The sequence below is a fragment of the Agelaius tricolor genome, unplaced genomic scaffold (assembly GCF_023055355.1).
Source record: "Agelaius tricolor isolate 1412-34295 unplaced genomic scaffold, bAgeTri1.0.p SCAF_7, whole genome shotgun sequence".
Classification (NCBI taxonomy): Eukaryota; Metazoa; Chordata; class Aves; order Passeriformes; family Icteridae; genus Agelaius; species Agelaius tricolor.
In genome coordinates, this window is record NW_027269267.1 from 46,441,929 (window position 1) to 46,464,968 (window position 23,040).

A 23,040-nucleotide genomic window follows, 5' to 3' on the forward strand; every position below is an offset into this window, starting at 1 on the left:
AATCATCAGCCTTTAAAACAGTGTTAAAAGAACCAAACTGAAGAAGTGTAAGTAATTTTTAAAAGGTAAAGTAAAAAAGGGTATTACCTACTCATACTTCAGAAAATTCAGGGACTTTCTAATGATGTTTGAGCTTAAATTAAAAGTAAAAATAAGCTGTAGTTTATTTAAAATAGATTTTACCTGTCTATTGTGGATAATTAAAATAGGACCTAGAAAAATGGATCAGTTTTGGAATACAAAGGATAAAATTTGATTCCTTCAACTAGCAATGCAACTATAAGATAAGGAAGTGCAAAAATAAGGCATGGAGCCATATAAAATATAAGTGCATTTTGAGTTACAGATACTATAAAGGGAATTCTATTAACATTGGTTTTGATGTCCTTGATACAGGCTCAAACATACATATCCCAAAAGAGCAGCTTATGTCTTCCTAATTCAAAATTAACAGAATATTAGGTATTGTAACAAAATCACGACTTACATCATCAAAGCAAAATGAAAAAGAACTGTCTTGTGGGAAATGACTGAGGCATAAAAAGGTGCTCATTTATCATGTAACTGATGAAGTATGTGAAAGAAATACCTACATTAAACATTGTATTCAAGTATAGTATCAAGATAGTAATTTCATTTTTTTCAGTGAATTGTCAACAGCATAATTTTTTTTCTTTCTGTATCTGTCATGTAACTATAATCAAAGGAAGAAAGAATCCTCTGTGTGCACTCAAAAGGTTGCAATAGCACTTAACATTATATATGTGTATATATAGTTATAATAACTATGTAAATTTATATAAGCAGTTAATGAGACATATCTATCTGTCTATCTATCTATCTATCTATGATACTCTGGAAGCAGATACAAAATAACAGTCTCAAGAAAAAATAACTGGCTAACAGGAATCAATGTCATACATGTCAATTCTTAGGTTCTTACGGCAGGGAAGTCTTGCACCTCAAATAATCTCCATACAATGATCCTGAAAAGAAGTGTTACATAGATCAAACCAAACAGTTGGAACTCCTCAGTAGGAAGAGATATATACTGGGTGGTCTCAAGGTAGCTCATTCTAATGGTAAATTGAATGGTTTTTTCATATGCCTAAAATGATAGCAGCAACCAGTGGGTGTCAGATCCATCTGACTCTTTCCTCATGCAGTAAAGCTCATGGTTACTGCACTCAGGTAAACGTCCTCTAAAGCAAAAGTGGCCCTGATAATACAATGTCCAGTTAACTGAACATTTATCATGGCAAGTGGCATTCTACTTTAAGCTCTGCATAAAGAATTTAGGAATTCTATATGCAATTTACAATTGCATATATTTAAGAATTTATAATTGCAAACTTCACCTTAGATTATAACTTCATTTTGAAGCAGAGAACTTGTACTGCGGAAGGTGAACAAGAGATTTCTGCCCTACAAAATGTATCAGGTTCTGGCAGAACCACTGAATTTTGATGACTGACAAGTGTTCCCAGAGAAGAACACAGCATAAAAGAATAGCACAGAAAACCAATTTCACTGTCAAAATCAGAAAAATCAGATGAAAGAGGGATAAAACTTGAGGTCTCCTCCCTCAGGGATGCTGATCAAAAGTAAAGGTCTTTCAAAATTTGTGAGCCAAGCACTAACGTGACAATTTTAGATGTGTATTCTCACTCCCAATCCTTAAGTCTCCTGTACTGTGAGAGCAAAGTATGTATGGTCAGGACCTCCTTTGGAAAGCTGATATTTTTCAGTTTAACTGCCATATGGTCCCCATGTGGTTAAACTATAACTCAAAATAAAATATGTATCGTCTGGAGTTTGACTGTACACCCCCCATGCATGGAAGGGATTGAACAAAAAACTGCTTCACAAAAAGACTTTTAGTGCACTACAACTTGAGACCAGAGACTGGACTCTTCTCAATGTGGAAGCCAAATAGTAGCTTGGAATGTAGCAGCCTGGTGACTATTATGGCTTCATTAACTTCTAAAATAATATTAACAATAAAAACAATAAATATATTAGAACATACAAGTGAGGGAAGATTGCCATACTGGCATGGAAAACATGTTCATGGCAAGTCAGCACAATCTGTCTTCACCTGCATGTTTCCTCTTAGTTACTCAGCTATTGTAGTCTTCAAACAAGTCTGCACAGGGAGAAACAGAGTTCAGAAATTGAAGCTACAGGTTTGTTAAAGCACCTCGATTTGAGAAACTCAAACCAACATTTAAGAATGTTATAGTCATTTGGTAGTGTTCTGTAAAGAGCATATTCTGGAATGATTACTCACTCTCTGAAGAATGAAAAGTTCATGTTCAATATACAAATGTTCAAGAGAGGATTCAGAGAAAAAATGAAAGTTTTATACTTCCTATATCTTCTTCTTGAGAGAAAATTATCCTAATCTGGAAAAAGTCAGGGCAGGGTGGTTCAGAAGGAACCATCTTCACAGTTGACTGTCTCAAGGTGTTCACTAGGATCAAGATTAATGGGCACATCAGGTGATGGTAGAGAAAATACTAAGGATATTGCCCTCTATGAAGTCCTGTGCAGTTCCTCACTTGGATCCCTCTTAGACTTCTACTGAAACTTTTGTGAAAGTAAAGGTACATTGAAATAAAGTTGTATCATTTAATTGCTAATACTAAGGTGGACAGGGATCTTGTGAGAACTCTGATTGCAATGTGGCTTTGGAACATGTGACAACTCTGACTAAAGTTTGGCTTTGGAACATGTGACTGGATACATGGCTGGATTTCCTCACATGCATCTTTAGATATGTTCAGTAATAATGTTTAAACCTAGGCAAACTAGCTTGTCTGATCCCTTTATATTGCTGTTGGTGAGAAATTCAAAAATAATATTAATTTTGCGTATTTTAAATGAGATTATGGTAAATCACGCCACACTAGTATCTGTTTCTTTTTCCTAACTGCAAATCCCTAGATGATTTTCAGGTGTAGATACCTACATGATATATTTTTTATATTAGGCAAGATCCATTTCTGTCACTGTCACTTGACAAATAACTTCTCAAGTCATCTTTACAGTGGCAGTACCTTTGACAGCAATGGAATTCACCAGTTAAAATGGAGGTAAACAAACAAAGATCATTGTATGAATTCTTGGCATAAACATATTTCTGCACAACAACAAAACCTGAAACAAAACCCGGTTAAACCTTTCAACATTTGCAACGACTTGCATATAGCACTTTGAAGTTTGAGTACGGTACTCAAACTTTGGAGTGCACTAGAGAAAGGAGACATATGTGTCATTATCAAGGAATGAGACTCTCAAACAGAAGTAGTACCTACAACATCTCCTCTTCAGAAGTGCTGACAATTCACACAAAGAACTATTTTTTAACTGTCCTTCAGGGGTTTTATTTCTGCTAGAGACATACTACAGAAGACAGGCTATAGCCTGGAATGAATTATCAGTTTCCTTTTTTGGCTGGAAGTGGGAAAAAGACCAACACCATTAGCACAAATTCACAACACTGGACAGTAACAGTAATAATGACAAGTTGTCAAACAGGAGAAAGACATTGCAGAAGTGCCATTTTGACATGACAGTAAAATGAAGCAAATGGTCAGCCAGTCCATTCCCTTACTTAAGACTGCAGATGGATAGGAAGCAGTGGCACAACTGGTGCAAACTCAGCTTCAACAGTGAAGCTTGTGCCTATCAGGAGTAGAATCTACATCCATAAAACAGCTCAAAGAAAATTTTAACAAACCACCTATGAAATCAAGAAAACATCACAAGTCATTGTTCAATCCTTCAAGTAAGGCAGAGTGTATTTGACATAGTTGGATCCTAATTGCAGCTGTACTGGAAATACAAGAAGTCAGCAAGAATTTCAGTGTGAGAATTGCACATATGGTCATCTAAGGCATATGGATACACACTGTAAAGCTGGAAACTGGAAGACAGTATGAAATGTCCTGATCAAACAAATGAAGCTGATAACTGGGTGGTGGAAAGATGCCAGACCATATGCAGGATGTTGATAACTTCTCTGCACTACACTTAATTCACTAGTTCTCTATATCCCAGTGCATATAAACACCTTAAAATGAACTGACAGATCTGTGACTATATGGTTCTACAAACTACTTCCAGTTTTATAAGGTGAACGCATTAGAGCTGTGGCAACAGTAAAATGTCCCAGTCACTGCAGAGAACAGCTTCTGTCTTTTTAGGTACATAAAAATCTTTGCCTATTTCAGCTGTATCTTAAATTTGTTCTAAACAGTTTAATCTTTCTAACTTATTAACAAAAATAGGAAATAATTTGTCTCATAATTCAGAACTAACGTCAAATTGTAAAGTTTTTTTCACTTTTGCATTGTGGATCAGAAATATATTTGTAATTGTAACTAGAACTAGTTCTCCAAGTACTCTTTTTTTTTAGCTGATCCATTGTGACATTCATTTACTCAATATTTAATAAAAAGTATGCTTTCTTAAGTTCACCTAACAGGAAAGGGATGCGAACATGCTAATGTGCTAAAACAGCCTTATTTTCATACATTATTAGAAGGTACTGTATTTTCTGAAATGGTAATATTCTAGTTTAATTCTCCCTGTCTTTGCTATTTCTTACAGTATTTAAATTCACTTTCCACTTGGTAATAGTCAAATGCTACCATGAAATGTACAAAAGTAAAATTTTTACACAGCTGGACATGCAGTAGAATGAGACAGAAATATACATAGTCAATCCAGGGAAAAAAGAATATAACATGGGATACATGTTGAGAAAATCTGAACAATTTCAGATTAATCAACAATCAACAATTTCTTGTTTAAAAGTTTATCCCTTTAATTGATTTTAGCTCTCTCAAAACCATATAATTAAAAATACACATGCCGATTCCATCCCATAATCCTTATATATGTTGCATTTTTCCTATGAAACCTCCTATTTAGTACACAACTGCTTACTGTATACCACTGTGAATAGAAAGACAATTCTTGCAAGAATATATATTAAAGATAGTAACACATTCTGAATAATACAGCTCAAAGAAAAGAATCAGTGCTGTTAAGTCCTTCCTCTTCCTAAATTCACTGCTATTTGGAATTCACTGTTTAATAAAGCTTGACAGCAACAAAATAGATAACAAAAAGATGAGAACTACTGCTTGGGAGCATATTTTTCTTTGTAAAAAATGAGCCAGAAGCTTCTCTACACTCGTTTAGCTATGTAAATGTCACTTTGTTTCTCCAAGCTTAAAGCTGAGAATAGCTCCGGGGCTTACTTGTGATGCAGAAATGTTCCTGTAATCTACTTAGAAAACATGCAGAACATTAATAGAAACTAGAATCTTGGAACATAAACGTAGCATAAGAAAAATGATAATTACTCTGTGGCTTAACATTTAAAAAGAGAGCTAAGCATTGTACATCAGCATTTTTTTTAATATAAAACAAGTTGCAGCACATAGATGAGCAGGAAGTCGCTCACTTTAGAAACACAAATAATTTTGACATTATCGTGTACAATCTTTTTACACAGAAAAGAGGGGGAAGAGGCAGAGATTGAGATTGTTTGAAGGCACCTGTTACCAATCACATCTTTTCATTCGTGTCTTCCCAACCCCTGCAGATACCCCTTCCTTCCCCTCTCCCCAACAAAGCACTTTTCTCCTTTTATCCACTAAGCTTCCATCCCTGATTAAACACGTACTGCCCTCCCCCTTATGACTCCAAAGCTTTTTATGAGCGTCTGAACTTCTCTCTACCTCTGTTTTTTTGCAGATGGCAGCTGTTGCTACTCTCCAGGTTCCTAAATCCAACATATTGGCTTTCTGTCCTAGGTTATTCCTAGTCAATCTTCTTCAGCATAACTTAATTACAGCTAAGGATAGTATTAGCCAGACTTTTAAGTATGACTAATAATGAAATGCTGAAAACTCATCTGGAATTCTCAAGGTCACTGCTGAGATGGAATTAAAATCTGGGCACAGAGAATTTAGCAGTGAGGGGTAGTCTGCAAAGGCAACACAAAAGTAAGAAGGACAAACTGGTAATATAGAGCGGAATGGTCAAAGTAAGGTAAAGCAGAGATACTTCAGGACCCCTTGCATTTCCACAAAAGAGGAAAAAAAATAAATCTGACTTTTCTTTCACTCTTGTGGGCAAAAACCCAGGATAACTATTGAGAAGTACCAGGATTTTGTGCAGGATACTGACATAAGATGAATGCAAGAACAGAGGCTACTGGATTCTCAAACACTGTCAACGTTAAAATTTTGGAACAATGTAATGGAATTCTGAATTCATCTGGCCATGTTTCAAATCTAACATTCGTAAGCATTTATGTAAATCCTTGGAAACCTTAGCCTGATCATTTATAGATGCTCTTAAGAAACACTTGGAGCCCTTCACAAACTATGCATATCCTAATATAACTAATTAGTAACTGTTTCTCCTCTTGGTCACATGGACTCTCTCCAACCTTAAACACACTTGGAAAATGCATTTGGCAACCATTTCTCAAAAACTAAAAAATAAATCAGATTTTAACATTTTAAAGATAATGAAATAACTATTTTCTGTTCTTAACTTATGCTACACAATATTGCCTTATGCTTATCTCCTTTTCTTGCATCCCACCACATCCTCTGTTTCCTAGAAAAAAATAAGCTAGACCTTTAATCTCACTCACATAAGATCTCTGGCCTGTTGTGAAATTTATCTTTTTTTTTTTCTCCCAGAAAATATAAAATATTACCTAAAAAATACAAAATATCCACCCTACAGATTAAATAAGAACTTTTTTAAATTCACATTTTTAGTTTTCAAGATTTAATCTTTAAGAGACTGGCAGGACATTGGAAAGTGGCCTTTTTCAGGAGATATTGATTAAAAAATGAATGTAAATTCTCAGAATGATATGAAGAGAAAATGTAATTTTTTGTGAAACTGCTTCCAAAATGCAATCAGTTCCTATATAAGAAGATGACTTAGTGAAAAGAGTTAATTTGTGTCTAGTTAGGAAAAATAAACGCTAAGGAGATTTTCTTTTCAGGCTTTTGAACTGAGACATGTAAGAAAAGCTGGCTGTGAGTAAGATACTGCATTAGGACACATGAACTCTTAACCTCTTCCACAAATGGGGGAGTTTTGGACAAAACACCATTTCTTTTATTTCAATTATTGCTTCTGCAAAACAGGGATAGTAATAGTTTTCTGCTTAACTTGAGGGTATAATATTTGTGAGACAGGTTTTCAGCTACAGAAATATTCAGTTAATAAATGGGATTATTCTGACATATTGATAAGAAACTGTGAAAGCCTGGGAAGGAGAAAAAGTAACATGGTTTTAAAGGAAAAGCATTAGGTTTACTCATAAATGGTGAGTTACACATCACACATGGAATGCTCCTCACCTGCCAATTGGAAAGTAAGTTCAACATAACAGGCGCTCAGGCAATTAGCATTTTAATATTAACCTGGTAGACTACTTTCAGCAAGAACAGCTCACTAAGATTTTTTTTTTATTTTTTAATATGTTTTAAATAGAGTAAGAACTTGCAATGGTTAACCAATACAAATTTTAACCCAATCTAGCTGAAGATTCCTACCAATTCAGGTACACATATTTAGACAGATTTAACACTCAATTTGAGTGACACAACAATTTCCTGACATAAGCTAAATGGATTTAAGTAAACAAATAGCAATCAAACTCCATGTGTCTGTAGCCATTTAACTGATTGATATCAACCAGGTTTATTTAAACTACTACATGTTTTCTACTTTATCCCCTAGCAGACAGCCAGAGCCTGGTTTTTGGTTGCTAACTTCACTTGAAGAGCTCTGACACAGTAACACATGAATGTGTCAATAAGGCAGGTGACTAGTTCAGCAAGTTTACATTCTATCACTTGTATGCACAGCTGCTAATGTAGGGTGAGTGCACAGATGTGTAAAGCAGACAAAATATCAGCAGGTTGTCATATGTTCTTACCTGGTGTATAATATTCATGGGCTGATAATGAATCATGTCTGCATAAACAATTGCATTGCAGGAAATAAATGGTTATTGTAAATAGCCTGAATTTGCAGCATTTATGTAATAAATGTTACCCTTCTATTTCTTATGACAATGATTTCATAGTATTAGTTTTACTTTTTTAGGTTAAAAATTACTGCATTGCCAGACTGAGTCAGATACTGGTGATTTCAAGCAGTTAAAAAAATAGTGTAAATGAAGTCCTTTATATTCATACAAACAAAAACTGATCTTAGGACTTGAAGGAACACCTATTAAAGTCTTCTATTGGTGTACCTTATACCACTGTCTCTTTTTTTTGTTCTAAGATCTCCTACAGTATTTCTATTTGAAACCTAAAAAGAACTCCATTCATTCTACTTGCTCTGCTTTTTTCCCCCCACCAAACCCCAGTGGATTATGAACTTCACATTAAAAATATAAACCCCAGCTAGTTAATTTTCAAGATTTTAGAACTCAGTTTCTACACTGTTTGAATTGGAAAAGCTAAAATAGATTTAATTGTGCACATTATTAGTTTTCTTTATTATGACACATCTGCATCTTAAATTTCTGAAGAAATAGTACAATGCTATACATCAAAGCACAGCAAATTTATAACCTCTTAAATGTAACCTCAGGAAATTATTACTAAAGCTTCTTGCCAAACATCTGAGTGCTGACAGACTGCCCTTCCAAGTTTTCATCTGAAGTTTGAAAGCCAATGGATAAAGTCTAGAATTGCACTTCTGATGTTACAAAATGCTAACAACTGCATCAAGCATGGAATTGCCAGGATCACAGAGATCATGGTAAATATTTCTTTTAGTCAAAGGCTGACTGTTGGAAAGAAAAAAAACCCAAACCAACAAACTAGATAAAAGGAATAATGCATCAAGAGCTTCACTGAAAAGATTTAGGGGATTCATCCCACTTTAGCACCTAACAGAGAACTGCATTTTCAGTGCCTTTAAGTTATGGATGCCCATTATATGCACAAAGGAATAATGTTTGGATGCAGATAAAGGATGGCACAGAACACAGAAGATGGTGTTCTACACAGTTTTGGACACAAAATGCCCTCTTTATCACAGGTAAGTAATACTGACATATAAATATTTTTACTTGTTTTTTTTCTTTGCTGGACTCTTTCCAAAGATCATTCAAACTGCTAACTTAACAGACAGCAATAGACCTTTGTAGGTTTTTTTTTTTTCTCTTTAAATCTGCAAATCTCTTAAGTGATTTGCAGTAGTGTCCTACTGCAGCATTAGAAGTGTGTCAGCTGGTGGAACAGGAGGAGGGAGGAGGAGAATCAGGAGCAAAGGGGTAAGGTAGTGTTATAGCTATTGGGTCAACTCAGGCATGATGTGTAATTTTACCTGGATTTATTCTTTGAAGGAACACCTTTCTTACTCATTCTTCCCTGACTATACAAAGACACATGGGCAATAAGTTCCAAAGATGGGGCCAGGTCATGCAGTTCATTAGTTAGTGGGAAGAATTAAAACCACAAGTTGGTGTTGGTGTGGTTCAGTTATTCGAGTTAAGAGTGTCAACGGTGTGAAGTTCAGCTGATTAAAATGAGAACAGACTCTACAAATAATAATGCCAAAAAAAATTAAACTGGAGATCTGAAATATCCCTTTAAAAAAAAATCCCACACTATTTACTGGAAGATTATTAATGGGAGACCACATTGTTCCTCCAATGTTTTATGTTTTCTGATGGATCTAGAAAAACAATTAAATAATAATACCTTAACAAAACATAGAACATATTTTAAAATCAACTGAAAAATCTGGCTGCATTAATTTGCTGTCTTGCACTAAGGGGTGTACAAATGGCATCAGAATACATGCACCCCAGACCCTTCTGAAAGCTCAGAGAAGACAAGGGGCACTGGGAAGGCTTTATTATGAATCTCCAACATGATCTAAACATCATCCTAGATATTGCTCATTCATGATAATGCCATTGAACTCCCTCTAATAGGGAAGTTTGCATTTAACAACATGAAGAATGCAAGAAATTTTATCTTACCAGCTGATTCTCAGTGATCTAAATAAAAAAACTAGATTAAACTGTTTTCCACATTAATTTACTAATTAATTCAGACAGAAAAGGAAGAAGCGGACCAAGAAACAATTCAGAATTTAGGCCAAGAACAGAGTCTGAATAAAACCCCAACCTTCCTTTTGTCTCCTTCATTGCTGTACAGAAGCTTTTAAGGCTTTACATAATCAAATAACTATTTTTCACTTTGATGTCCCACAGCAAAATATAAGATTCGTCATCAAATTAGATGTCTATATAATTTGAAATAATGAACTATTTTATGACATTAACATTTAGTGTAATTTTTTCCTGTAATAAAAGAGCTCATGTAAGAATCCTACAGAAATTCTTCCAAGATTCAAAGTATAACTTTCAACTTTCTTCTTCTAAAATTAAAATCTGTGAAAAGAGAAGATTATTCATGAATGGAAGTTCTTTATTTAAAAAGTGTATAAAATGCTATAATAGTCTCCAAAGCAGCATTATGAATGTAGCTGATATCACAAAGAGATAAAAATTAAACAACCTTCCAACCCTTGAAAGTATAACATTCCATTAAAAAGAGTTAATACAGTCTGAGACCACACAGGCTGGAATACCTGAAGTCAAAGCTGTGCACCTATTGAAACACGTTGCTGGAAGACAGCATGAACATTGTTTTGGCATTTTGCTTCTACTTTTAGCAGTTACTTTTAATATACCTAAACTTCATTTTATCTTAACTATGAATATCTTAGGTTTATCTATTCAAGAATTCTAATGTTTCTACTTGCAAACATGAGAGCAACAAGGTAATTCCTAACAAGACATGACAGTTTAGTATGTGCAATGACTGAACAAGGCTGATAGTAACCCTGTTACATGATAGCACGTACCAAACACATAAACCCATAATTCATCTTTTTTTTTTCAAAGTGTATGGATCTGTATTTACAGGTTGCCTGTCAGTTTTATTTAAAATTGCAATCTGTTTAAATGCAGTTAACCCTTTACTAACCTGATGCGAGAAAATTTGTATTCTTTATTTCTGTCAGCAAAGATAATTACTGGAAAATTGTGATGTTACTGCAAATTTAAATCTTTTATTAAGATGGCAAAGAAGTATATTCAAAGACTAATTCACTATCCTGTACAAAGATTTCAATACATGAGATAACTGCTTTTTAGAGAAATTCATGAAGTGTAAAACTACTGGAAGAAGTTTGCATTAGAAGTAAAAAACAAAAGGCTGCATTAGGAATAAACAGAATTGACAAAAGTTTAAGTTACATATAAACACAAAAGCTACCTGTTCTTTTCAAACATTTTCCTGAAACAATTTTAGCTAATATTTTGTTTCTCAGAAGACTTTTTTTGTGGATTGTACTGGCATTTCATAGTTTTCTTCCCTCAAACATGCAACTTCTAATGTTTCTTTTTCATATTTTTTATTCATATCCTTTCTGCAGAGGTATCTTTAAAAAACATTATCACTGTTTGACTAATATGTCCTATTTTTAACAGATGTAAAAAGAAATTTCAGAAAACAGTACTAATTTTGGAAAAATTTGATCAATTTCTTAACATTCAGGGTATGAGAAACATCAAAGAAGTCTGTTTCAGACTCAAAGATTTGCTTTTCTTTTCCAATCAAGCCTTCCTCTGCCAGCCTTCCTTGATTGTTTGACAGAGTTTAAAATTTGGAATGGTGAAATGACACAAAGAAGCAAACTGCTGCATATCAGGAATATTTATGAGGGTACTTAGAGGGGCTAATGTAGTTTGGATGTAAAAATGTTGCATAGCTTTAAGTTAGAAATGTTATAGTTTTCTTAGAAAACATGGCAAAATTTTTCTTTTATCACTTTCTACTGCTTTTAATCAGCTGCAATCCATGCTCATTGATATGACACTACTAAAACTAGGCACTCAAGTGTGATTGCTTTGTGAGCATAACTAGTTGGCAGCACCCCTGGTTGGGAAAGAAAGAGTAGGAACAGGAAATTTTGAAAGAAATTAATTTGAAATTAGGCCAAGGGCCTATAATATTGGAAAAAAACACTACATGTTTATACAATTACATCATGTTTCCTCAGAGTATTTTTCATATCATTAATGTAAGGATATGATAAAGCATGAATATGTTTGGTAAGGTTTATAAACTATTTAGAAATGTTTAAATCATAGATTAGTTTGGTTTGGAACTCAGCAAACAGAATTAGTAGTTTTAATTTAAGTTGAGGTTCAGTTGGACTCAGCTGCTAGTGAAACTCTTTTGTTTTGGTTCTAACAAAAAGGAGTTTTTTAAGTGCTTGGGAGAGACAAACTAGTTTGGACCACTTAATGATATGGATTTTGGTTTAGTGATCTAAGAAGGGAATGTGACGAATAGTACGAAAAGGAGATGAAGTAAAACAATTTTGGAGGTGGAATGAAACTTCAGGAGTTGGATAGTCAGCTTTCCATGAAAATAATATTTTAAAATGAGTGATAATCCAAACTCTGACAGGATAACTTAGGGGAGTTGTAGCTTCTTTGAAAGGAATCTCTTCATCTTTTCTCTTACCAGTAAGAGAAAAGAAAGATGTTGTCAGAGAACTATTGATATGCCTCTACAACAAGTTTCTGAACAGGTAAGTGGGTAGCGAGGTCCCATCACTCTGTATCTATAATTTACACTGTTTTTCCTCATTCCTGATTTGTTAATGTTGTATTTTTTTCTGCAAATCCTTGCCAAATTATTCAGCACCTCTGGGAGAAGATTTAATAGTTGCTTAGGTCAGCTTTTGGTTTTATATCTTCAGTACTCTTTAGCTTCAGAAAATTCCGTGGTATTATTCACAATCTCAGATCCCTGCAGTAAACTTCATTTATTTTCATCCTTCGTTTCAGACATTTAATCTGCAGATTTTCTCTCCTATGCCATATATTAATCTCTTAAGATTGTTCAGATAAAAATCTTGACAAGAGCCTTTAGGGTTCCCTAAAGGGCACAGTTTTGCAGACTTTTAGATCTGAGAGTATAATCCAGTCCAGTAGCACCCTGATTCTTGCTCAGATCAAACTCAGGTAAGTATACAAAAAAGTACCTTGACTCTTCTTGGAAACCTGTGTAACTATGGTTTTGTTTTCTCTCCCTAACCCCTATTTTGGAGTTGAAAAGGGATTCAAAAGAGTGTATGGGAAATGAATTGAACAGTGCTCTGGTCCAATGCTTGGCTGCAAGGACTGAGGAGCACAGAGAGATCCCTGAGGTATACTGTGGCAAAAGCAGACCTTGCAGAATATGTGTGTATCAATTTCACTGTGTTTATCTAGATTCTTGTTAAATGCTTGCAATCACCATACACTGTTCAAGGCAAAAAAAATGAAAGAACAGACACAATAAATCATCAGAGAGAATTTAACAACTGAGAGTACAACTGAGACCCTCCCCAGTAGCCAACACACATGGTCACCTGTGCTGCTGATAACGACAGATAAGAAAACCCCAACAAATCAAATCCAAGGAAACCAATTTTTTCTCCATGGTTTAAGACCCAGTAGCAAAAAAGTGCACTTACAGTAGTAATGCTAAAAAAGGAAGATTACCTCACGGTCATTTAGAAGTCTCTCCAAATCTGCTGCCATTTGATTCTTGACACGCAGCAAAGCTGTCTTTTCTTTATTTAAAAGACTGGTAAAAAGAGGATAGGAAATGCAGTAATAGCAACAGATAATCTCTTTTAATCTTGTGTTCTGGCTGAAACATGCATTTTCTAAAGCTAAATACTGGCAACAATAAAAATCTGCTCAAGTAATTGTATCAAATGATCCTTCTCTATATTCAAGCACTGAAATTTTTATAAATATGCTCAAATGTACGCACAACTTCTTATTTTAGTCAAACGGAAACACTATTCAAAGCGTTCATAAAATGCCTTTTTTTCCCTCTGAAGGGTAATTGAAATGATTAGAATCTTCTATTATCATGTCTTGGTTTCTTCTAGGCAAAATGAGATTATTTTATAAGCAAAGTAAGTCTCCTCATACCTACACTTCTGTATCAAAATGTGGATTTCTTTGTTGTATTAGTCACTAGCAGTAGCACACCGTATGAACTCTTTATACTACTGAATTTAGAATTCTGAAAATAGCAAATACAAGGAAGAAAACCATACAGCTCTTCTCCCTTTAGCTGTGTAGTTTCTGCAAAAATTGTAAAGGTATTTTTGTTATTTTTAATATTTTTATTCCAGGATAATGTATGAGATCAAGCTTGTCCTATGAAGCAAGTATGAAAACTGATTTAGCATGAAGGCATACCTTTATAGCAGAATGTAATGTTTAACTTTAATCATTCTTTGTCTTCACAGTTATAGCACATGAACATTTGAAATGTTTAGCATACACATTGTGATTCCAGGCAGCAGTTCTATAATAATTAAATGTATTTTCCTATTTAGCCCCAGAATCAGTTTCTAACATTAAATTTTAGACTAATGCATGCATAATACCAGTATATAATCTATTTTGTTAAAACAGCCACAGAGATTTTCTTGGAAGACATGTTATATATGCCATTAACATGACTTAACAAAATACGTTGTACAATATAAACTGTAACATAAATCAAGAACTATGAAAAATGCAATTCTGCATATGGAATGCAAATATGTAATACTGCAAACAGGTCAGGAGTTCAAAAGCAAATATATTAAAATTTTATAAATGGAGCAATTACATATGTTGCAAACACCAATTATTTAATATCTCCAATATTTGATCCAGAAATGATCAACAAAATAAATCAATCTTTAATTGGCTGTGTATCATCCGCTCATTTCAAATAAGCAACATCATCCTTTGCCCCAGAGATTTTCTGGCAGTTCCTTACAAGCTCTGTATTGTAAATTATGACTGTCAATTCCTTCTAGACATTCATTAATTCTCAGAAAAAAAAATGTATCCTTTTGCCAAATTGCTCAGTTGTTTCAACTATTTAAAAGAAAAAGAAATATTTTCAAAAGTTTTATTTTCTGTCACATTTTTAATCACGATGAAATTGCTATACCTTCTTTTTCTTGGGTTCATGTGTTGTTACTTTCATATCACTTTTTCTTGGATTTTTGTATTTCCTAAGAACATAAACTAATCCTTCTAGAAGCTCAAAAACTTATTAGAGAAGCAATAATACAAGTTTCTCTAAGACTTTAGTGTACTGAATAAGCATAATCATTGGTGTTCAGACTGAACCAGAAGTTCATGTTTGAGGTTCAGTTTCATTTACAGAATAGAACCTATTCTACTTATACTGCTTATACCTTCTGAAATAATATGACATAAGTGATCAATGTAGAGCAGTTCTAATTTTCTTTGTTTATAGTAAAATATAGGACATAGACTACTATATCATTCAGTAGCACTTCATGTGTTTTCTGTCATACACATTGATATAGAATTACCAAAGCATATGCAGACTTTGAATTTTGTAGTTTTGCAATACTTGTGCTTTTTCATCATTGCAGATAGAAGGGAATAATTCATGTCCTCATGAAAGAATACTGCAAGAGGCATATACACATTAAACAGAGTGGGAAAATACTTAACAGACAGAATGATAACATATGACAAGGTTAAACAGAAATACCTTCAAAAGTTGCATCTTGGGAAGAAGACTGACCATTTCAGTTTCTGGTTTAGAAAGCTCTGAACCAACATCTTGGATAGCAGCAAAGAGATTCTAGGTTTAACATACCTTACACTCCCAGTGAAGAGTAGTTTAACCTAGTACAAGTTTAATTGGCAGTGTTACAAATCAGACAGCAGCTTTATAATTTGTTTTAGCTGACCTAAGTGAGAACTGTTGAAGGATCATCCTTCCCTTGCCACATCCTGGTAACCTACTCTTTCTGTTGGTACTAGACACTTTGTCATCACATAAGAAGGTCCTTCACTGATCTGGATGGACACTGGTGTCTTTTTAAAGGTTTTCTTTCACATGGATCACCAAAATAACTTGATTTGCCATGTACAGTGGAGACCTACAGCTGAAGGCAAGGATGAGCTGCTCCATTTGGTGATGGAGTGCCTCAAGTGTCTTGCTATGATTCTGAAGCCACCATCTATGAGTCTAGGCAAACCAGCTTCTAACACTAGAGCTCAAGGGTTGTAACTTCCATCTCAAAAGATGGGACCATGATGTGCTCCACAGTGCTGGTCACTGATGGCCTCATCCTCAATGCGGAGAAGGTGCCTGTTGTGAGATATCATAGAACGATGGCCTGAAAAGTCCAGGTTAGAGAACTAACTGAAAAGCATTGCAAATCCTGCTTTTCCTGTGTACTTTCCAGAAGAAACCAAATTGTCTGGGAGGACATCTAGTTTCATTCCATCATGCTTTTAAAGCCTAGCCAGGTATGAATCCAGGTACCAGGGATGCAGGCTCACCATAAAATACACTTGTCATATGCATACACATTGCTCATAAAAACCACTGGCTTGTTTTGTCTTGCTTCACTCAGAATCTAAAGCCATGGTAGCCTGGATATCGTATGTAAGACATTTTTAGGCAACATGATTTTTCTGGAGAATAGATACTAACATTTCCCAGTTTCAGCCTTATAAACTCTTTTCAATTTGGGCAACTAAACCATTTTTAATGCTAAAGCATAAATATATTATTTATTATCCTGTTCGGAGGGTTCTATAATTAGATATTCTGAATAATATGTTTATGCTGGACACACAAAATAAACATGGGTTTTATATAGTAGTGGATTTTTTATTACTTCTACTCAGATTGGAAAAAAAAAGTATGTTTCTTTTTCAGTGAACTGTGTACTCCAGATGCTGTAAGAAATAGATTGTGCCTTTCTGTTAATTTGCCCTTACAGCATGAAGTTGAATAGTCCAATATTGATTTTTTTTCATTTTATATTCAGATATAGTATTGCCATTGAAAAAAATGAAATGCAAATAGTATATGTAAAGGTTTTGTACATATAACTGAATATATAATATAGCCATGTAGTGAAGCTATCCCTTGTCTGCAAATTACAGATGAATAGCTCAAAGCAGCTAATTATTACTTTAGGTCAAATGCTGTTCTTAAGTCACATAGTTAGAAAAGGAGGTATAAGACGTTTTCCAAACAAAAGTTCCTTACAAGAGAGAATGCATGACAATTCAGCACAATGATCTCTCATTGTGCAGCTAAATAATCACAGCTCAGATTTTTAAACAGATTTAGGAGAGTATTGCTTAATGATTTTAATTGAAATGTTTCAGGAGGCTTAAAAACCTATCCATGAAGTGTCCAAATTAAAATTAATTTTTCAAACTGTAAAAAAAACCAACCAACTCAAACAACTTTTTAAAAGTTGTATTACAGGTCAGAAAATGTATAAAAAAAGGACATATTTCTACAAATTTTGCTTGGAGCATTTCTCTGGTAAGCTGCAGTATTATTGGAATAGATGGTGCATATTTCACAGAATGGTAATGTTCTCATAAAAAGCTCATTGCCCATTCTTTGATGGGAAAAACTCATCTAACACTCTATGTCGAGCTTTATGTTTGGATGGCAATTAGAGAACCCAAAATGTTTAGGTAAGGAACATTTCAGTACAAAGCTTCTTAGTGAGCAAAATCCTTACACGGCTTCTGGATTTTCCACACAGTTAAGGCTTTTGAGTATTGCTTTTGCGTAAGTGAACCTCTTTTAAAACCAGCCATTGGTACTGAGAAATTTGAGTAACTGCATTTAAAATAAATACCCTCTCTTTATGAATGAAGTCCTTTTAACATCTCCAGTTATTTATAAACCTAGATGTTTTTAGCAGAAAATTATGTACTAAAACTACAATTACTTCACTACATACATAAGAATGAAACTCAGAGATTTGTTTTCCCACAGCATGACATAGTTACAAGCATTTCTTTTCAAAAGGAGTGCTAAATGTGATGTTTTCATTTCTGGTTAAAGAACTGTATGCTAGAGACATTTCTTTATAGCAGCAAGGAGTCATCCTCACACACAGCACTGCTCTTATTAAGCATCACTATTTACTTTTATTAATGAGAGTGCTATGTGGTCTAATATAAATAAGAAGTTACTTAACAGAGTATTTTGAGATATGCAGACCACCTATAAATGCATCCTGCAGATGCCCTGTCACTCAAGCCCAAGGTTTTGTATCCGAAATATATCTGCAGGTGCATGGCTCAGTTCAGAAGGACATGAAGTGCTCTGCTCCCAGAGCCAAGTTCTGTTTGAGGCCAAGTGCCAGCACAGCCCATGGCCTGCCTGGGAGAATCCTAAATGGACAGGAATGAGAGTGGGAGTGAACACCGTATGTGGGCAACACCTGACAGAGCCTCATTATCCTAAACAACCTCTCCTTCTCCTTGAGTGGTAATATGCTTGTGCCTTCACTCCTGAACCTCAGCAGTGGTATCACACACCTTTAATAACCTGGCAGTGGGTCCCTAAGTTGTTCATGCAAATCCCAGTAATGGCAGCAGCTCAGTTGAGCATTTACCCCAACCACAACAGCTCTTGCAGCTCTTAGGAAGGTACAGCTTAAGATCTATATGTCCAGAACACACTTGTCAGCAAACCATCAAAGTATCCCAGGTCTGCTGGATATACTACTGTAATTCTGTCTGATAAGTATTCTGGTTGTTTCCTTCCAGTGAGAAGTTGAATGGTGCTTTGAGCAACCTGATCTAGGGGAAGACATCCTTACCCATGGCAAGAAGGTAGAACTAGATGATCTTTAAAGGTTCCTTCCAATCCAAACCATTTTGTGATTCAGTCTGACAGCTACTGACACAGGGAACCTTGAGCACCACTTGAACAGTCCTTTCAAGTGAGGAAGATATTTTGATATGAAGGATCTGAAAGACAGCCTTAGCTCTACAGGTGTGACAATTAGGGATGAAGGCAGGTAAGCTGCTCTAGTTGAAGTGAGCTTTGAAGACCATGCTGGAAAGAGACTTAGATGGGTCTGCAGGACTTGTCAAAAATACTATATCAAAATGATCTGCCTTTTCCCATCTTTCCCATTCCTCTTGCAGAAATAACTGCTGTAAAAAATGACACTTTATTGGAATTATGAGTGTGGAGAATACTGAAAACATCTGTTGCCTGTTAAGGGACCATTATATAAGTGAATTTAGGTCATTTTGTGAAAAATTGATAAAGATATGGCCCAAGAACATCCAAAATGAGATTTCTGTCATAGATAGCCTTCCTTGTGCTTGTCTTCCTCTTGTGCTGATTCAACAACATCTGCTGTTGAACAACATTCTGTTTCATCACAGAATCAAACCCACATCCAGTACAACCAACAAACTTCTCAATAGACATGGAAGTACAAAGTGCTGCAGGTTGCAAAACATTTATAGGTTGCAATAAAGTACTGACTCATCATCCTGGGAAATCTGCTGGAACCTAATCACCCCAGGAGTATGTTCTAAAAGGACTATTGGCCATGATCACTGCGTATAGGAGGCAATTATGGATTAAGACTAAAAAAGTAAATTCACTTGCAAATAAGTCCTTGCTGATCCCTCCACACTCAAGTTAAGTGGGAAGTGATAGAGAACACTGGCACTGATAACACAGATGTGTCTGTTCTGCTTGGGGAATCCATGATTTACAGAATGTTCTCTTTTGATGAGCAGATGAGATAAAAACACAACATGAAAGAACACCCCTCCACCACTGAATCTGCACACTAAATAAGAAGGAAGGACAATTATGATCAAGCACAGAGCAGCTGTAAGGATAAATTAGGTCTTGATTCTCAGGGTGCAGGCATTATCAACACAACATTAATTTGTCTCCAACCTGGTACTCAAATATGAGATTAAAAACATTATGCACCCAGAAAGTCCCTAGTGTTTTTGAAGGTCTGTCTGAAAGCAAGAATTCAAGCACTATTTTTCCTTTAGCTGGTTCTTGTGAAATTGCTGTTTAGAAAAAAAAAGAAAGCATTATTGTACTTAAAATTTTAAAAAATAATGTACCTGTGTACCTGTAGCACAAATTAAACCTCAGATTAGAGGTTGCTGCAGAATTACAGTATTATTAACTATTAATCATAGGTAATGGTTGAAAGAATAATTTCATTTTGAAATGGTTTTACAAATATTAAAATTTTCCTTCAGCTCTGAGATACAGAGAGACCAGGCTTCATAAACCATGTTTAGTGTTTGCACTAATACTTTTCTAATAGCACCAACATTATCTGCAGAATTTAGGGCTCTCCTTGAGGAGCATTAATTCTCTGAACTTATCCTCTCAAAAATATTCCATGCACAAACCAACAAAATGCTGTTTAATAAACTAAGAGGGATAGGAATAGTGGGCTAAATCTTTTGATCCAGCAGAGCTTCACTTGGCATATATTTGGTAGGATTATCATTAATTTACTTAAATCCCATTCTGATTCAGTTCTGGAATAGCTGAGAGTAATCTGAAATCACCTAAGGGATATTTTAATTTTAAACTGTCATCAGCAGATTCCAAAAGGTTATCCTCATGACAAGAAATTTCTTGAATGTAATGGCTCTCTAGAAATCCCTACCTCTAACCTTCCTCTCACTTATCAGAAAGCAAAGGACCAACATTATCAATTTCATCCCAGATTATGATTCTCATGTATGCCAGGGAATACCAGGTAACAATGTAGGATCTTTGTTTTAAATACAGAGTTATGAATAGCCAAATTAAGGACTACACCACTAATATGCACCAAAAGCCCTAAAACATTAGGCTGCTCCCAAGAATTTCTCTGGCCTATGAAATTGGGTAAACTTGTGATAGTGGAGTAAAAGCTATTTTCAGTTTACAAGGAATACTGGAAACTACCAGAAAAAAAAATCACCAAAATAACTGATGGGCAAAATATGTGTTATTTTTTTTTTTGCTATAATATTTTTTTTGTCAGGTCACACTTTCATTTGCAGAAGCATAGACTAATGCTGAACACACCCCAGCTCCCCACAGTGGAGTACTGCTGGTATGTTTACCATGAATGCTCACACTCTAGGGCAGATCCATTTTCTTTCTTAACCTGAGTCCCTTTAAAATGAAAAAAAATTTCCTTTACAGTTAATGGAGAGTAATAGGCATCTCTAAGAAAAAACTCACTCCACCCAAAATCTGAATTACTTTTTGGAGATGTCACTTCCTCCATGAACTATTAAGGAAATTTGACCTAAGTCTTTAATTTAGGTACCTTAGTTTGTAGGGTAAATTTAAGAAGAATATCTAAGCATACAGATTATTGGCAATGAGCCATTTAAGAAAATCAATGTTAACAACACATTTAAGTTCTTTTAGATTTTAAAGCATGAAACATATACTTTTAGAAATGACCTCACCTATGTATTCCCCTTCTATCTTCCTTCTGAGAGACTTTTAAACTACTTTGTGAATAACAAAACCATTCCATTATTATTGCCATAATCTAAAAATTTGTGACCAATTTTATGATACTTTTCACAAATGGAAAGTAATACACTGTATATCGAGACCACTGGAATTTTTCATTTTCTGGAAAAATATAATTTATCTTTGAGGTGCTTCTTATAATGTAACAAGTCTACGAAAATATTAAAAACACTTGATTCTGGAATTAAAAAAAGGTCTATTCTTATTGAATCAAAATTAAGCTCAGTGAAAAATATGTTGTCAGGAACTATGAATTAATATTTCAGGTTATTTATAAACTTATTGATTCATATATAGATTTGCTTGGATAATCAGCATTTTTAGGCATTTTTTAGCATTTTTTGTTATCCTCAAGGGATAACAAATACCATCCTAAACCATCAAAACACTCTGAATAAATACATATGTATGATAGTATGTAAGATTAAGTATTAGCTAGGGTGAATCCTGTTTTATTTTAATTGCTTCAGTAGATTAGTGGAAAATCCTGTATTTTTCATGTAATTGCTTCATAACAGAATCACATTAATGTCTCCTAATAGTTACTGTTTGCTTTTCCTAAACCAAGACACCACATAAACACCTAATATTTAAAATTCTAATTCTTCTGTAGAGCAGTGGGACTCAGCTATCAACTTCCTTGAAAGGAATGCTATTTTGTAACAGCTTACCTGGGAATCAGATGTTAGGGAAGTTGCTCAGTGGTTAGAGAGCTCTGACATATGGATACAGCAGCAAATCAGAGTATCCATGAGAGCATATGCTCTAATTTTGGCTGAAATACCCTTTACTGGTGGACTACTCTATTATAATTTTTCTCCAACTTTTTTCTTGATTTTTACTGTTGTACAACTGGTGTGTCATTCTTTCCTTTTAGTTTTCTGAACTCTCCTCTACTTCATGAGAGCTCTTCTCAACTCCAAACTCACTTTAAAACTGTCACAGCTACTTTTCCAAAACTGAAGTACCCTTTTCTGACATTGTGAGGCAAATAACAAGTGCTACAATTCCAGCACGAGGACTAGAGCTGGTCAGTGATGGAGTGTTAAAATCTCAACTTTGTGGAAATAGCACAATTTTTTTCTAATGTTAAAAATATAAGTGCTTTTACCTTCAGTTTAAGAGAAAGTAAAACAAGAATCAGTGATTTTAATTACCTGAAATCTTTTTCAAGTTGTGTAATATGTTCTTTCTGTAGACTTATTTGAGAATCTCTCTGTTGCACAGTTTCAATGAGGTATTTGTATGGCTGTTGTGCTTGGTTCAACAAAGAATTTGCTCTGTCAAGCTGCAAAAAAAAGGTATAACTACGATAAATTTTTAACTTATTAAGCACAATTACTTGATTATTACTGAATTATTATTGGATATTATTGTTTTTTACCAATTGCATATTAATATAAACTCCTAACCTTTTATTACATATACAAATAAGGAAACACACCTCCTTCAAATTGATTACTAGTACACTATCTTCACACTCTTCTGTTCTAATTGTGTGCTATTTTCACTGCAATAATGATACTACCCTCTACCCTCCCCTAATCTGCAT

General features: G+C 34.6%; 1 protein-coding gene across 2 annotated transcripts in view; it reads right to left on the bottom strand.

The window, feature by feature from the left end:
• PIBF1 (progesterone immunomodulatory binding factor 1) overlaps positions 1-23,040 on the bottom strand; it is a 106,387-nt gene that overhangs the window by 7,379 nt on the left and 75,968 nt on the right. For both annotated transcript variants that reach the window (XM_071431085.1, XM_071431084.1), the window contains exons 15-16: positions 22,646-22,776; positions 13,637-13,721 (exon numbers count right to left, since the gene is read on the bottom strand). In XM_071431085.1, coding sequence (XP_071287186.1) covers positions 13,637-13,721; positions 22,646-22,776 — 216 coding nt within the window. The remainder of the gene's footprint in view (positions 1-13,636; positions 13,722-22,645; positions 22,777-23,040) is intronic.